At 39.0% G+C, this 17,415-nt stretch overlaps 2 protein-coding genes and 1 pseudogene across 2 annotated transcripts in view; 1 reads left to right on the top strand and 2 right to left on the bottom strand.

Moving 5' to 3' along the window:
• cfap221 (cilia and flagella associated protein 221) overlaps positions 1-602 on the top strand; it is a 59,777-nt gene extending 59,175 nt beyond the window's left edge. Inside the window, exon 24 of the mRNA XM_028462938.1 lies at positions 573-602. Within this exon, the coding sequence (XP_028318739.1) occupies positions 573-587 (15 nt within the window). The 3' untranslated portion in view covers positions 588-602. The remainder of the gene's footprint in view (positions 1-572) is intronic.
• The window catches only part of mrps9 (mitochondrial ribosomal protein S9), a 465,929-nt gene that overhangs the window by 330,819 nt on the left and 117,695 nt on the right, over positions 1-17,415 (bottom strand). The window lies entirely within an intron of this gene.
• Positions 1-17,415, bottom strand: part of LOC114473495 (gamma-aminobutyric acid receptor subunit gamma-3-like) — a 60,284-nt pseudogene that overhangs the window by 20,268 nt on the left and 22,601 nt on the right.

Genomic DNA, 17,415 nt, shown 5'->3' with positions numbered 1-17,415 from the left:
GGGAATGTTCTATAACTGGTCTAGACTCCCAAGAGTCTTGGTCTTGACTCGGCATCGACTTCTAAAAGTGTTGGTCTTGTTTCGGTCTCAGCTTGTCTTGGTCTCATCTTTATCTCGACTCCCTAAAGTCTTAGTCTTGTTTTGGTCTCAACTCCCAAAGGTCTTGGTCTTGTCTCGGTCTCGGCTTGTCTTGGCCTTGGTTATCACTCGGTCTCGACTCCCAAAATTCTTGATCTCGTCTCAGTCTCGGCTCCCTAAAGTCTTGGCCTTGCCTCACATTTTTGGTGCTGCTTCATTTTCTCATATTTGGGCTGTTTTCATTGATTTCCCCACAGATACAAAGACTTATAAGTGAATAAACATGTTTTTCCAGCAACGTGAAAAGCACTTTGAGGTTGATTTTTAGGCTGTGTGCTGATCCCGGTGGTCACAATAGAGTTTATTTCCATTAAAAAGGCCCTTTTTTCCCCAGCGGAGCAACCCTTTATTCTTTCTGTTAGGATTTGTCATGTTTTTTCATAAAGCCTCATATCTTTTACCTCAATGTGTAAAGTATTTTCCCATTGTTCCAGATGCGCAGCAGTTGATTAGGCGTGGTTATCCAATGGGAGTCGGCGTTCTTTGAATTCCTAAAGATGGTGTCCGGGAGCCAGATGAGACCGACCATGTTGCTGCAGAAAGAAAAGAAGATAAGGTAGGAACAGAACATGAGAAAAGTCCCAAGAGACATGGGACAATAGTCGCTTTAGTGAATATAACTCAGAAGTCTGAACCAGTTACAGTTAATTAAAATAAAAGCAGCAGAAATGCATAGATGTTGGGCACTGAACTGATCTGTCGAACGATAATCTGTCCTCAAATAGAAAGTTTTCAGCCTTTATGATTGAAGGAAAAGAAATTAATTTACCAAACTTCACTCAAGACGCTGATATTCATATTTCGTTTTTTAATTAGATTATTTTATTAAAAAAAGAGTGTTTTTATTAAATCAAAGTCGACACAATCCAAGCACCAACACAACAGTCTTCACAGCTTGGTTTCAAGGCTTTAGTGTGTGTTGTTTTAGTGTGTGTTACTTGGGTTGTTAAGCGGGTATATTTATAAATCTGAAGAAAAGTTTTACCTCACGTGATCAAACGAGATCTAACAACAACAACTCTAACTCTACAACTCGAAACTCAGGACTTTCCGACCTCCTATTTGGAAAAGTTATTTTCATCTGAAGTCAAAGCTCCTACTTGTTAAAGTCGGAATTATCTCATGTGTTGCGGCTGAACTCAGAGATTAGAATTTCCAACTGGGAAATGCAGAATTCCTGGTTGCCTTGAACGCAGAGTTAAGTGTTTGTCAGTCAGTTTGCTTCCTGATTGGCTACTCTCTGTTGCACGTCACAAATCATGAAGCCAAGAGTTTTGGCTTCAAATATTAAACAAATGTGATAATTATGACCTGTTTCACAGCAGATTATTGTAACAAATTCACTCCTTCAATTCAAACCAAAGCATATTTTTGGTGAATAATCTTATGTTTTTTTGCCATTCTTGGTCCTTGTGTAAAGGACCTGTCAGTGGTCTGTGATCCTTACCTGTTGAGGGTTAGAATCCGCATACTGCTGCTGTTGTAGCGCAGACGAGTGTCGACCCAGGTCTGAGCGAAGATGATATCGATCTGATACTCCTGAGAGAGAGAAGCAGCGAGTCAATACACTGGTGTCAACATCTTGTCTAGTATATGAGGTGTGTGTGTGAACCACAGCCTCATATTTTCTCTTTCCTTTCTCACCTGCTATTTTAAGGACATTTTAAACACTTTGCTTTGACGCGGCAGAAATGTTGCTAAAACTTTCCTGACAAACGAGCACGCGCCAGCTAAAAGAAGTGTCACATTATTTATACCATCAGCACATCTGAGGTTCCAGCCCGCCGTCCTCTGGAGAGCTTCACCAACCAAATAACAACTAAATATAGATAGATAGAAAACACATTGATTTTCATTCTTTACAGGCTGTAATTAAAATCCTTAGAGCTGGAGTTTGGATGGCGGTGGTTGGAGGTGATTGATGATGCACTCAGTCTTTAGATCATTTGGTGATCTCCGTTAAAAATGAAAGGATGAAAAGCCAAGACTTTTCTCCATGTTTCTGTCATGCATACGGCCCTGAGTTATCGCCATGAAAAAGTCCATCTTTATTTGTACAAGACAAATATTGTGTTTATATTGGGGGCTTTAAACCTGCAGGGGTGGACACATGTATTCCTCGAGGGCTGCAGTCCTGCATGCTTTTAGATTGTGTCTTAATAATGTCACTCCACAGAAGCTACTTAATGCTGGTGTTGTAGTTCTCGAGACCAGTCGTGAGCATGAATTTTTAGTTGTTTTTGTATTTTGTTGCTGACCTTGTTCAGTTAGTTACTGTTAACATTTCAATGAAACCATTTCCCATTGGCTCACTGATTGTTCTTCCTCCTTGGAAATATTTTGGCTGTTCTTATGTGAGACTAGACTGAAATCTCTCTGACCCTGACTAATAAACATATAGTTTTCAGCAGTGTTAGTAACGCGTTACCACCCCAACGTCACTTTTGACAGTAACTAGTACTGTAACGCAATATATTTCTAAAGAAATAACGCCGTTACCGTTACAATATGGTGCGTTTGTCCGTTACTTTGCTAGCAGCAGTGTACTTCCTGTTTACAGTGGCGCTACATATTTTTTGCTGGATGCCGTGCCAAACACGGTAATACAGTAGAAGAAGAAACATTGTCAGCGTGTCTCTGTTTACATCACGTGCGCCAATCATGGTGAGTCAATGCGAGAGCAGGACGAGCTTCTCAGAGTAGAAATACACGCATTATTTTTGTCTCTAAAAGATGCATCAGTGAAGCTAAGCTCACGCTGCAACTGGATTTTAATGGACTGACTGTTATCCAGGGACAGGTCAGCCAAACTATTGCACGGTATGTTGTTGTAAATAAGCAGCCTGTCACTACTGCTGAGTCACTGCTAACAGCAGCTCATTAGCCTGATATGTTTAGCATTGTGTAGCTGAGAAAAATGCTGTGAATTTGTTTTTCTACATTTATTTTCATAAGCATTTTCAACAGCAGAATGTGCACCTGGAATACACACAGCTTACTTTACATTACTGTGCTAAGGCTGAAAAATTACTGTTTTAATTTTGGAGCAGCTGTTTTGTGCTTTATATGCACATCATTTATGGTTGTTTAATAGCAGTTGATCAACAGTGGATTATTATATTATTACAGCACTGATATGAAGCTGTATGGACACAAATTACCCAAAATAAATACTACATTTTTTAATTCTAAGTAACTCAAAAGTTACTTTTTCCAGTAACGCATTACTTTTTGGTGTAAGTAATCAAAATAGTAACTGAGTTACTTTGTTAATGAAGTAACTAGTAACGGTAACTAGTTACTTTTTTTTCAGTAACGAGCACAACACTGGTTTTCAGATATACAAAAATATTAGTATGTTTGTTTCAAGAATTTAGTTAAACCACTTGTGTAGTTGTTTTTTACATGTTATGCTTTGATAGAGTTGTGGACACCTTTTGTTTGTCCGTCAAATATATTTAAAGGAAATGAAAACTAAGGAGAGATAATTTTCTTTATCTGTTCAACCTTGTTTTGGTTTTTTAAATAGTTTTTTTATGGTCTTGTCCCAGTTTTCATCTAGTCTTGGTTTCAACTCCCAAAAGCCTTGGTCTTGTCTTGTCTCAATGCATTCTGGTCTTGGATACTGTGGTCTGAGCACAACCACTACTTAGTGCACTTTTGTTTGGACTGAAGAGAGACGAGTACAACATGTTAACATAGGGGGCGGTGTTTAGTCCTATGAGTTAGTTATGATAGTAAACATTGGTGATTAAGTAATTAGTCATGTAGTCATGTAGTCATGTTCACTATCCCTCCTTCCTTCAGGTGTCTGGGACAAACTAAAGACTTAATCTCACTGTTCTGCCGCAACGTTCCCCTAAAATAATACATTAGATGAAAATTTGGCGATTAAGTAGCAGAATTGACCACCAAAGTTTAAGCACAGACTCAGAAACTCCCATGAGATTTCCTCTGCTTCACACGGTCTGTAGCGGAAGATCTAGAATCCACAGTGTGGTGGGCAGAAGGTCAGAACATCAGCAGGAGATCATCCACAGAATGTAAAGAGGGCGGAGCCTCAGCTGATAAGGTCACAGTAGGAACAAGTGAAGCTGGAAGGCGTGACTTAAACTTTACACACATTTATTAGGCAAACACTTTGTAAAGTAAATAAACCTTTTTAAAAAAAAAGCGACCTCACACTTTAAATCACACTCACTCTTTAAGTTTCTGCCACTTCTGACATTTCCCAAAACCAGGGCGACGCAGCCTGACCTTCTCATGCATCTGTCGGAAGAATTCCCCATGTTACTGTCGCCCCACATGACCTTTGGGGGGATAATGAGAGGGGAACGCCACAAAGACTTAATGGAGAAATAAGTGTGAAAGATATCCTGCGCTGCAGCGAGTGGTCATTCTTCGTCATTATGCAAAACAGCAACGACGTGTGAAGGTAGATTCTGAATTAACCAAGCTGAGAATCACACGTAAAGGGTAACTACTAGAGTATAAAATGTGTTTAATTAGCAATAAACTAAATGTGTGCACATTTATCTACAAAAAGGATTTTCTACCTTAAAATACGATCTCTACGTCTCATAACTCGTTAATAAGCAGGAATTGCGTGGTCATCTCTTCAGACAAAGCTCGATCGAAAAAGGTTTAGTATCACAGCAGATTTGTGTACGTCTAATTTCTAGAACATTTTCCAGATATAAAATATTTTAATGACAAAAATAAATCATTGTAAGCTACTTAAAGGGATCCTCCACTGATTTGACATAATCTAAAACCTTATTTCCTTTAAAAAATGTGACTACAGTTTTAGAGCCTGTGTTCCTCCATCTTGAAATCACATGATTGATGATGTCACACGGCCCCACTGCCTGTAAACATCCCATTGTTTTCTATTGAAGTGAAATATTCAGCCTGATTTTTTTTTTAACATAATTTAGTATATTTTTAGGTCATTTAAAAACGTTTTCAGTCAACATTACATCTTGTACGTGGTTTCTCTAAAAAAAACCAGGAAAAGTTAAAGATGTTGACGTAAACCTCTTTTGTTTACAGAAAGATGATAAACACAGTTGCAACTCTGTAGTTTAATAGTAGACAATGAAGCAGAGAAGAAGAGCTCTCCTAAGCAACCTTTACTCTCCCTTAAACAGTGAGCTGACACGCTCTGGTGGCTGATTAGTGAGTAAATCAAGGGACAGTTGAGAATAGAAGGACTTCCACCTAAAATGTTACTGTTACTTCCCTTGTAAAGTAATTTTGTGTGAAAGACTAAAACCTTCAGTAACACTTATTATTTGTCATTAGCATGAATAAGGCTAATTATGAGCTTTCGAGCTATGTTGTGGTTTTGTTGGTTTTGTGGTTTTGTTGGTTTTGTTGGTGTGACCTTTGTGGACGGCCTTTTTTTTCCAAACCAAACAAATCATTTTAGATATTTATGAATATGTGAACAAGGTTTTGATCATCACGAATTTATATTTCGATGGTTGCCATAATTTGGACATCAATAATGAGTGTGTGGGAAGACATGTTGGCTCCAGTAAAGTCTGACCTTCCTCGTTCAGAAAGAGGAGCTAAGTGGTGATTACACCAAAGCTCAGACGAGGTCAGATGTTGATACCTGAGAAAGAAAACACGGCTTGTTTTCCTTCTTAGTCTCTCTGTGGTGGCTCCGCCCCCCCCAGGCTGCCTCCCCATGAGCCCACCCCCCCCTGTGCGACGAGCGGAAAACGACGATAAACACGAGCTTTCAACCGCTGCTCACGGCTGACAATGAACTTCTGTCACACTGTAATGAACACGAGTGTGTGCTACCTGAGGATAGACGTGGCATTTTCACCACCTGTGTGTGTGTGTGTGTGTGTGTGTGTGTGTTCGATTAGAGCTCATTTTATAAACATTGCTCTTGTCTGCTTCATTCCAAAGGACTAAGTAGAAGGAGCGTTGGAAGCCACATGAGGAGGTGATTTGTATTCAGGATGGTTACTTTGAGTTCTGTCTGTAGCCTCAGGACCAATCAGAACCTCTCTTTCTTTCAATTTGAATTTATTGATTATTTAAAAGGGACAACACGCATTAATAAACAGACATGCTGTAAATGAGCCAGACTTCCCCTAAAGAGGCTAGTTTTTATCTGGTGTCCCTATATTATTTATCATTTTCGTCAACTTGCTGCTTATTTCCTCCAGTAATAGTGGACTCGTAGAGAACGTATATGGATACTCGTTACAAACGTACGGTGAAGCACAGACGTGTCTTTAAGCCAAACCTGCGAACAACATAAGGCATCACAGGGCGAAGCATGGCGGGGGCTCAGCAGCAGCAGGTGACTGCTGCTGCTGAGCCCCCGCAGCACAAAGGCCACACACGCACACACACACGTTCCCTCTGGGACTGGAGTCAGGTTTGACTGTGAGTCACTGTGAAGACACACACTTAGAGAGACACACACACACACACACACACGCACACACTCGCTCACACAGCCCAGCAAAGAGCAATTATACAAAGCACAACGAGATTAAGTCTGATCATTATGGATGGATGATAGATAGATATATAGACTAATGGATAGATAGATAGTGTTTCTTTCCATAATTGTATTTGAGAGGAAACGGTTGAAAGCAGTGAAAGCCAATCAGCTGCAGGAACCAATGAGCTGCTGATATGAAATATGACGAGGGAGGAAAAGGAAAACGGAGAATTTAGTGATACTAAAGTTATTGCTGAGTCGGCCGATCAATATCTGCTGACTCAGGCCCTCTGACACGTCTAAGCAGCTACATTTCACAGACTGAGCCGTGTGTAAATGCTTTCTTCTTCTGTGGTGGATGGTTGGAACTAGTTCAGGGATCATAAAAAGGTCGATGAAGAAGTGAGAGGCCTAGGTGTGTGAGCTGCTAGCCAATCAGGATCACTGTCACTGCTTTGTAGTCCTCTCTGTACCCGTCCACAATGCAATCAGCCCTTTAATTTTTCCCGTGTAACGTGGTTGAGCGGTGACAATGTGGACGTTGACCTTCTGCACTCAATCATAAGACCTTTTCTTTGCAGATTTCAACACTGCAATTCCATGGCTGAAATGAGTTACGTTTAGTGAAGGTCAGGCATAAAGACCGTTAAAGAGCGAGCACAAAGACTATTCATTTCCCCCTGAATCAGGAACATGTTTTCTTTCTTTAACCTTTTCACCAAGTAACAGCAGCAAAGACTTGTCTCCAAAATCCTGGAAAATGTGAAACCACACGTACAGAAACCTGGTCTATAAAAACACATCCAGGTACATTGATTACAGTGTTGGAGGAGGAGGAGGTGGTGTGCTGATTAAGGAACTGTGGAGTGCGGACCCCGCTGCTTTCTGACAGCTTGAGGCCGCGCCTCTCACAGGGCGCTCTGATTTACCAGATGAAACGTGCAAACCATGAGGTCGTACGTTTGTCGGTGGAGATGAAAAAGACGAGACGAAGGCCTCGAGACGCCTCTTGATTATTGCCTTGCAAACATTTTCTCCTTTGTTTACAAAAGACAGTTGGAGCCTTTTTGTGTTTTGCATCGGTAAGTGAAATTGTCTGGCCCACACGATGATTCCATGATATAACATGAACATTGAAGAACAGTCATCTATAGATAAGGGGGAATACAGGGGAGAGATTTATGGGGTCCATCCATAAAGTCAGTAAAATGATGGTCCATTGTTCTATGAATCTGTGATAACCACATTTATTTATTCATCTGAATAAACGTTCCTGTTATCCAGGAACGTTTATTATTATTATTATAATCATCTTAAAGATGGAAGTCATGGTTTTAATCACTAATAAAATGGGTTCAAAGTGACCAAAAATGGTGGAAAAGGTGGTGAAATGGGATTTTAAAAACTACAGAAATTGGTTAAAAGCTGTAAATTGTGGGTATTGGAATATAAAAATGGAGGGAAAATGAGTTTAAACTAGCAAAATATGGGCATTAAATATAGTGAATGTGGTTAAATTGGCAAAAACAAACATGAAATGTGATGAAAAGAGTTTAAAAGTGACAACTATGGGTCAACATATGTAATATTAAGTTGGAAAGGTGATGGAAAGGGTTTATAAGTGTTGAAAATGTCTTAAAAGTGGTAAAAATGTGCAGAAAATACATTGAAATTTGTCAGGAAGTTTACAATTATTTGGGCCATAGTATATAGTCACTTTAAAGATGTAAATCCTTGTTTTAATTAGAATTTAAATGGGTTAAAAAAACAGAAATTAGTTAAATGTTGCAAAAACAGACAGAAAAAGTAGTAAAAAGGGTTCAAAGTGTCAATATTGGAACAATTACATTAAACTGGCAAAGAATGAGCATGAATGTTGTTAAAAGAGGTGACAATAAAGGGTCAACATATGTGACATAGGTTATTAGTTTATTGAAGGTATCCCAGTGTCTCCACATGATTGTTGGTCAATGTTCATGTCTATGTTCAACCACCTTCAGGTACAGTGGTGGTCCCCGCTCTCTGGGACCTTTATTTTGAAAAGGTTGAGAACCACTGCCTTAAATGAACAGAAATCCAGCCTGATTTTATGAGTTTTATCTCTTTAGGTGGAGTTTATTACAATGCAGGATATCATCAGACAAACATCAGATTATTCTCCTGTGTAGGGAAGCAACTTTTTATCGCGTCTACTGCAGGAAAAGAAAAGAAAAGAAGGAACCCAATGTTCAGCGCTGCTCTCTAGAGGTATACGTGGATGTGACCATGTGGAGTGATGGAGCTTTAACCCAGCCCACACACACACACAATGCTGTGTGTGTGTGTGGGATTTCCCTGAGCTGAGGTGGAACAACCCCGATGAGTCACTGATGATCCCATTGAATTCCCTCGAGCCGATCGAACGTTCTCATCAGGAGCTTTTTTTTCCTCTTCTATTGTTTGACAAATCCAATGGTTTTAGGATCAGGTTAGTTTAGATTAGTCAGACGTGTAGAAAGTCCATCAGTCTACTACAGCACCATTCATCAGTGCACGTGAGTTTTTCCTCAGACGTTATTAAACGCGTGACCCGAGTCGTCCACCGTGTTTTTCATTTAAACTTTATCAGCGATCAATACGGTGATCTCTGAGCTCATAACGAGACGCCTTTCAAAGACTTTGATTTTCTGCAGATCTAAAAGGAGAGTGTTGCATAAACTTCAGTGTGTGGACATAGATGTGGATTAGTGGAAGCAATGAGGACATTCATTCATTCTTCGTATTGGTCTGTTTCCCACTAAACACCAGCTCTGACCCGTGCGTGCACTTAAACGTGATCAGAAAGGAAGGGAGCTGCACTGTGGACGGACTCACTGAATAATTGACTTCAAAGAGATTGAAAGACTTCCTGACCCTCCGACGAAGACGGATGGAGCTATTTTAGTGGTGGGGACACTTTATGGGAAACACACACACACACACACACACACACACAGGCTGGTGAAGTGCATCAAAGGAAACAGAATATTTAACTTCAACAGAAAACATCACTTCCTTCTCCTTTTTCTCCTCCTCCTTCTCCTTTTCCTTCTACTTATCCTTCTCTCCTTCTTCTTCTCCTCCTCCTCCTCCTCCTTCTCCTCCTTCTCCTTTTCCTTCTACTTATCCTTCTCTCCTTCTTCTTCTTCTCCTCCTCCTCCTCCTTCTTCTCCTTTTCCTTCTCCTCCTTCTTCTTCATCATCTCCTTCTCCTTCTTCTTCTCCTTTTCCTCCTTCTCCTCCTTCTTTTTCATCTTCTCCTCCTCCTCCTTCTTCTCCTTTTCCTCCTCCTCCTCCTCCTTCTTCTCCTTCTCCTCCTCCTCCTTCTTCTTCTTCTCCTTCTTCTCCTCCTCCTCCTCCTCCTCCTCCTCCTCCTCCTTCTTCTCCTTTTCCTCCTTCTTCTTCTCCTCCTCCTCCTCCTTCTTCTCCTTTTCCTCCTCCTCCTCCTCCTCCTTCTCCTTTTCCTCCTCCTCCTCCTTCTTCTTCTCCTTTTCCTCCTCCTCCTCCTCCTCCTCCTCCTTCTTCTTCTCCTTTTCCTCCTTCTTCTTCTCCTCCTCCTCCTCCTTCTTCTTGTCCTCCTCCTCCTCCTCCTCCTTCTTCTTCTTCTTCATCTCCTTCTCCTCCTTCTTCTCCTCCTTCTCCTTTTCCTTCTCCTCCTCCTCCTCCTCCTCCTCCTTCTTACTGATGGTAAATGTTTTTCTCCAATGAATTCCAGCTACTTTAGAATCAACAGTTTTCAGTATAACTAAGATTATATTTCATTACAGACTTCAGACTCTGAGCTTTTCCTGACTTTAATCTCAGACTAATGAGCTACAGAATTGTCCTAAAATCCACAAAATCAAAGTTCAATAACTTGAGTTTATCCAGGCGTGAGGCCTGGGTCGTCTGCCAGCTCATCACTGAGCTATAGTAACACAACGCTAATGTGTGTGTGGTCAGTTTACAGTAGTCAGAGCACAGATAAATGATCATTATCTACAGAGGTTTAAACATCACATCTTCTACTGTCAGTTAATGAATCCAGGTTAATATAAGGAGAGATTTCTCTCAACACTATTCACACATACAGTATATCTACAATTTTCACGTGTTTTTCCAGATTTTTCACATGTGTGATTTGTGTGTCGATGAAGTTTCTGAAAAACATGTGAAAATCAGAAAAAAAGAGAAAACCACATGTAAAAATTCTGGCAAAAAACATTTTCAATTGTGTTTTTTAATATTTTCACGTGTTTTTTCAGAATTTTCACGTTTTTCAGAAACATCAGACACAAATTACGCATGTGAAACATCTGAAAAACACATGAAAATTGTGGATATATTTGTGAACACTTTTTATACAAAACTTTCCCCACAGGTTAAAGGATTGAATCTTTGTCTTTTATCTAACCCAGATATTCTCTAATGCAGGGGTTGCATCAGTATTATGGGTATAATGGTGGGAACTCGTGCAATGTTAGGAGTGCAAAAAAAACAATTAACTGCGTACAATTTTCTTTTATTAACGAATCACAAAAAAAAACACCTCTTTTTTCCCAAAATGACGCGTTAACGGCCAAGGTTAGTTAGTTTATTTTAGTGGTATTTGACTCTAAAACCATTTAATCACACATTATCACATAAATGACCATCAGACACAGCGTCCCTCGCCAGCGTCCGTTATGTCGCATAAATAAGAAAGATAATGTGGAGCTATAACCTGGAAGTCTCAACACGTCAACATACAGAGTGTGAGGAACCAGAGTGTAACGGGAACGTGACGGATGGGAGCCAAACAGGAAGTAAAGCAAAGACATCGGTTGTTTCTGAGCAGAGATAAAAGGAAAGTAAAGCAGAGGAAGCCCTGGGGCTGTGTGTGTGTGTGTGTGCGTGTGTGTGTGTGTACTCACATCCACTGACCAGCGTCCAATCAGCAGCTATTTACACTGAGGACTGTCACACACAGGGATTTGGATCAATGACCCAGTAAGGCTGGATCAGTCTCTGACCACTCTGTGTGTGTGTGTGTGTGTGTGTGTGTGTGTGTGTGTGTGTGTGTGTGTGTGTGTGTGTGTGTGTGTGTGTGTGTGTGTGTGTGTGTGTGTGTGTGTGTGTGTGTGTGTGTGTGTGTGTGTGTGTGTGTGTGTGTGTCCTCAACTTTACACTCAGAGTGCTTTCTGCACTATATCTGAGGGATGCAAAAATAACTGCATTGAATTATACAAAGAAAAGACATGAAGGAAGAGAAGGAACTATTTCTGACGTGAGATACAAAACGTTCTGATTCTACTGCAACAAACCAAGCTTCATAAATGTGATCAAGTAAAGAGTGAAATAATAAAAGTATCACTGCCACTGCATTATTTTATGAATATAAGTTATTAGGAAGCTTTAATTAAATTATTCAATATTTAAAACTCTAAAAGTGCTTTATTATTGTCGAATAGATGAGACTTGGACAACTTTTATCACAGCAGGGAACATCAATCTAATTAACATAGGAAATAACAAAGGATTTGTGTAGTTTGTGTTGTCGTCCTCAATCTGTGTATTTTTCTTATTTTTTTGTGTGTTTTGGAGTCATTTTGTCTACTTCTGTTGTCAATTTGTGTACTTTTTTTCTCATCTTTTACATTTCTTGTGTAATTTTGTGTATTTTTGTTGTCCTTATTGTGTCTTCCTTTTTTATGAGAGTCATTTTGTGTCATTTTATTGTAAATGTTTGTACCTTTTCCCCATTTTGCATATTTTTTGCATTATTTTGTGTATTTTTGTTGTCCTTATTGTCTTCCTTTTTCATGAGTCATTTTGTGTAGTTTTGTTGTTAATTTGTGCACTTTAATTCTATTTTGTATATTTTTTTGTCTCATTTTGTTGTGGGTTCTGTGTTTTTGCACACCTGGACCACCAGTTGCCCATCCCTGTAATACATGATAAATATTCAGACCAAGTTTAATAAATATGTTTGAGTGTGTTTTTACAGGGTTGTGTGTTTTGATGTCATCTTAGGGTTGTGTGTGTGTGTGTGTGTGTGTGATTGCATGAGTGAGGCTGTTCTTAACTTTAATGGTGTTTTTTAATTATAACATAATGATAAACACACTCTCATCTTGTCTGCACTGCTGCTGAGTAACAATAACGCTTGATTTGACTTAACGAGATATTCAGAAATGAAAAGCGAACACTTTATAAAAGTCGTGCTCATTGAAAAAGGTTAAATTAAACTGTTAAATAACCTCCCTGTATATTTATTTCATATTAACTCTGTGAAAATATAAAGTGGCGCTGCCTTATTAAGGCTCCTGCAAACATTCACACTCTGTATTTTCTCTTCCCTGGAGCTAAAATGAAAAAAATCCTTGGTGGCTTCAGTAGAAATAGTCTGCACTGAGATAAGGAGCGGTCGCATCTCAACATCTTATTGAAAACCAGAGTTGTGTGTGTGCTGCAGATCCCTGTTATACAGCAGCCCTCGCTGTTGCCACGGCAACAACAGGTGATGCCAAACCGAGCAGGACCGAAATATGAAGCCGGACAACTTTTGTGCGACGTGCAAAGACAAGTGGGAGACCTGGGCAGTGGAAGTTTGTGGAGCTCAGAAAAAATAAAAATCATGATTATTTAATAGTCACACTGTACATTTTTAGTTACAATGGTTGAATGCTTTTTTGAGATATGGATAATTTAGTGAGGGGGGGGGGGGGGGGGGGGGTCCTTATTTTTCTTCCATTTTCATCTTCCTCCAGCACATAGCAAAGGTAAATGTAATACAGCTACATAAAAATATGATGTTTTCAAAAATAAAAGTTGTTTATGATGCAATGGTTTATATATTTTTTATGTTACTGATGAAAAACTAATAAACAACAAAAGATTATTAGACACAGATCCAACTAGTCAAGCTACAATGGCCTCGTGTAAAGGATTAAAGGTGAAATAACCCAATGTTTGGGTTCAAAATAATAATGCAGAACTCGCATAATCAGATTTTTTCTTACATTCTCACATACAGTTATGAACCAATGAAAATGGTAAAATAAAGTATATTTTGTTCATATTTCCAGAGCGTGTGAGTCTAGAACCAATGCATATCTGTGACTAATCATTAGTGATGTGAACAGTCTATGTTCATAGCTCTAAGCTGATCACATGACAGGGAGCTGAGACATATGCTAAGTAGTTTACTGAACATCTTCCAGACCCAAACACACACTGACTTAGTGACTATTTAGAGGAGCTGACATGTCCACCAGATATGATGTATAGCAGATCTATTTCTATATTCTGAGAGAGTGGGTGGAGCTTATTATTATACCATATTTACCTTTATATGTGATGGAGTTACAGACATTTTGGAAGATGAACATGGAAGAAAAATAAGGACACACCCCATAAAATTTCAGAATTTTGTCCTAAAAATGAGTTGAAATGATATGATTTGATTGGTTTAGTCTTTGTTGTGTCTGCGCATCATTCGTTGGGAGACAATACGATGAAATTGCAATAGAAACGTCCTTCAATCAGATGATACCACTTCATGAAACTCAATTAATATTTACTGTGCAACCATGTAACCAGGGCCACAATGGCAAACGTCCAAGCACAAAGATAAATATGGGATTCGTTCGTATCGACGCAGCCAGACGCTGCTTCTGCTGCTGCTGCTTTGACTCATTTCAGCTTCAGTCAAGGCCAAACAACAACAACAGGCTTATGTAAAACGCCACCACCGTCTCAAACATCAAACTTCCACTTTCATCTTGTCGTTTTTATTGCATCTGAACAACGTGTGTGAGATGAAATGTAGGAAATAAAGAAGTATTGGACCACAAAGGCTGGAACGAGAACGAAGAGTATGGAGCTATTATTGTAAACAATCCGTGTGTGTGTGTGCGTAGTACAATCTATATGTGTGTGTGTGTGTGTGTGTGTGCGTAGTACAATCTATATGTGTGTGTGTGTGCGTAGTACAATCTATATGTGTGTGTGTGTGCGTAGTACAATCTACATGTGTGTGTGTACCTTGATCCATGGGTGGACTGGGACCAAAATTCAGTCATAAGATTTTCCACCAATGATCTTTTGAGGCTAGCAAAGTTACATTTACAAATAGTTACTAAAACAATGATAAAGCTGTTTATAAGTCAGTGATTCTCAACATGTGGCTCATTATGTCTTGACTTTAATTATCATTCTTCTAGAAAACCCTAAAAAGGACAAAGTTTTTGACCCCTTTTTACCTCGTTTTCGTCAAAAAAATTATTATTTTTGACAGTTTTATCCTATTTCGATTCTTCAACCATTTTTACCACCTTTCATCCAAACAAGCTACCCATTGCCCAATAACTACCTCTACATTCTATTTTTTTCTATTATTAGCCATATTTTGCTTTTTAAGATATGTTTTTCCATCACATACCACCTGTTTCCTCTTTTTGTCCATGTTTTTGCCACTCCTGACTGCTTTTTACCCATTTAGGTCACTTTTCACTCTTTTCTTGCCACACTTTTGTCCCTTTTCAAAAATGCTGACAACTTTTTTAGACTTAAGGTTTTACCAATAAATAAATATCCCTTTTTTTCCCCCTATTTTCTCTCCACTTTTTGACACTTTTATCTAATTTTTATCCTTTCTTAGACTGTTTTTGCCAAAAAAATCCACCTTTTGCCCAATAAATACCACTAGTTTTCTTTTTCTCTCCATTCCGTCTTTTTTTGTTCCACATTTTCACCCTGTTTCACTATTGTTTGCGTTATTTTGCTCATTTAAGCTACCTTTTATCATTACATACCACCTGCTGCCTCCTGTCTAAAGAGGCTTATGAAGTTGGCCTGCGATTGGATGGTGTGTCACGTGTTACCGGAGACAACTGGTGGTTTCTAGTGGTATTGCATGAGTTACCAGTTTAAAAAAGGTACCGATCTCATTCGCCAAATGTGTTGCGAATGGATTACACACAGACAACGTATTTTACAAATCCTAATTCTACACACATGGATTAAAACACACACACACATGGATTAAAACACATACACACACATACGGATTGTATTGCGCACACACAACTTGTTTGGTCCCAATAGTGGCCCCAGGAGAGACGCTGATCATGTCATCGACATACAGTACGTGGAGAAACAGACCCACACCTGTGTTCCTTGGCTTCAACAGAAGCAACTATGATGGCCACATGGCCTCAGACCACAGCTTGAGGGACAAAGGACAACAACGCTCTAACTCACCATATCCATGGATGACACAGGCCCGATGCTGTTGACGTAGATGCCCACGTCGATGACTGTTGGTTTCTCTGCAAGAACCAGAAGGGAGTCATTAGTCAGGGTTTCACGGCCTACAAACCCAATAAGCAATCAGAAGAACGACCATAGTCACCATCGCTCACTGTTTGAGGTTAAAAATGCTGCTGTTGCCATGGCAGTTGATAATATTTGTTGGACATTTTTTCTTTGCCAACAACAAACCAAACGCTTTCCCCCCAAAGAACAAAGCAGAGCTTAGGAAAAGATTCTGATTTATTTCATCATATGGTGAACAAAGGCTTGATTAAACATTCATCATATGTGCTCTGCGTGTCTCTGAGGCTTGTTTATGTTTGTATCGACCTGTTTCCATCTCTTAAAGGGATCCTCCACCATTTTTACATATGTGGCCTAAAATCTTCTAAATGTCCTTATTAGTAGATATATATATAAAAAAACACATTATTACGCACTGTTGAAGACACTTTAAGGACTTTAAGGTGTTCTTCAACAGTCCATGATTTACTTGTGTCAGCACACTGTGTAAGGGATAATAAAGGTCCCTTAGGAGAGCTCTTCTTCTCTGCTGGAGAAGTTTTTATCCTCTTCCTGTAAAATCAACCAAAAGCACCACAAGCTGTCATTTTGAGAAAAAAACACCTAATTAATCCAAAAATCTACTAAATGATGTAAAAATCAGGCTGAATGTTTCACTCCAATAGAAACCAATGGGATGTTTACAGTCAGTGGGGCCGTGTGACATCATCAGTCATGTGATTTCAAAATGGAGGAACACAGGCTCTAAAACTGTGAAGTAGTCCCATTTTTAAAAGTGAATCAAATAAATATGGTGTATAATAATGTGTTTTATTAAACATAGATCTACTAATACGTACATTTAGAAGATTTTAGGCCAAACGTGTAAAAACAGTAGAGGATCCCTTTAAAGGGAAAAAACGTTGGATGGAACACTCAGTTACTACATCTCCCACGTAAATGTGGAGCAGGTCAGTTACGTTCTCAGTGGAGCGCTCACACTCTTCTTATTCAGTGACACTTCAACAGAGTGTATGAGGATTACTGTGAAAACAGCAGATACATTACACTGAGAAATATACATTTATACCCAAAGTATGCATGTTATTTGATAGGGATGTAGTGATTCACTCAACTCCCGATACGATTCGATGCACGATACTGGGTTCGATACGATTCTCTTGCGATCTATTTTACAAAATGGGACTGTAGAAAAATGATGACTGAAAAATATTCCTTTATTTTTGTGGGGAAAAACACTATAAAATACTGTACTGTTTTCCTTTTATTTTTCATTGTCAAAAGAATCCCTTGATAAACTATTCAAAACAATGCAATATAACTAAAAATAAATCATGAAATAAATAAAGGAATAATACAAATGAAGAAGAAGCTTATTAACTTAAATTCTGGTTCTATAGTAAACAATGCAAAACTGCATAATAGTTCTTTTTAAAAGTGCAACTGAAAATGTATTTTGTGCCTTAACAATTGGACTTAAAAAAAAACAAA

This window comes from Gouania willdenowi, chromosome 2 (assembly GCF_900634775.1).
Source record: "Gouania willdenowi chromosome 2, fGouWil2.1, whole genome shotgun sequence".
NCBI classification, from domain to species: domain Eukaryota; kingdom Metazoa; phylum Chordata; class Actinopteri; order Blenniiformes; family Gobiesocidae; genus Gouania; species Gouania willdenowi.
This window is presented reverse-complemented; position numbering and strand designations above follow the sequence as displayed.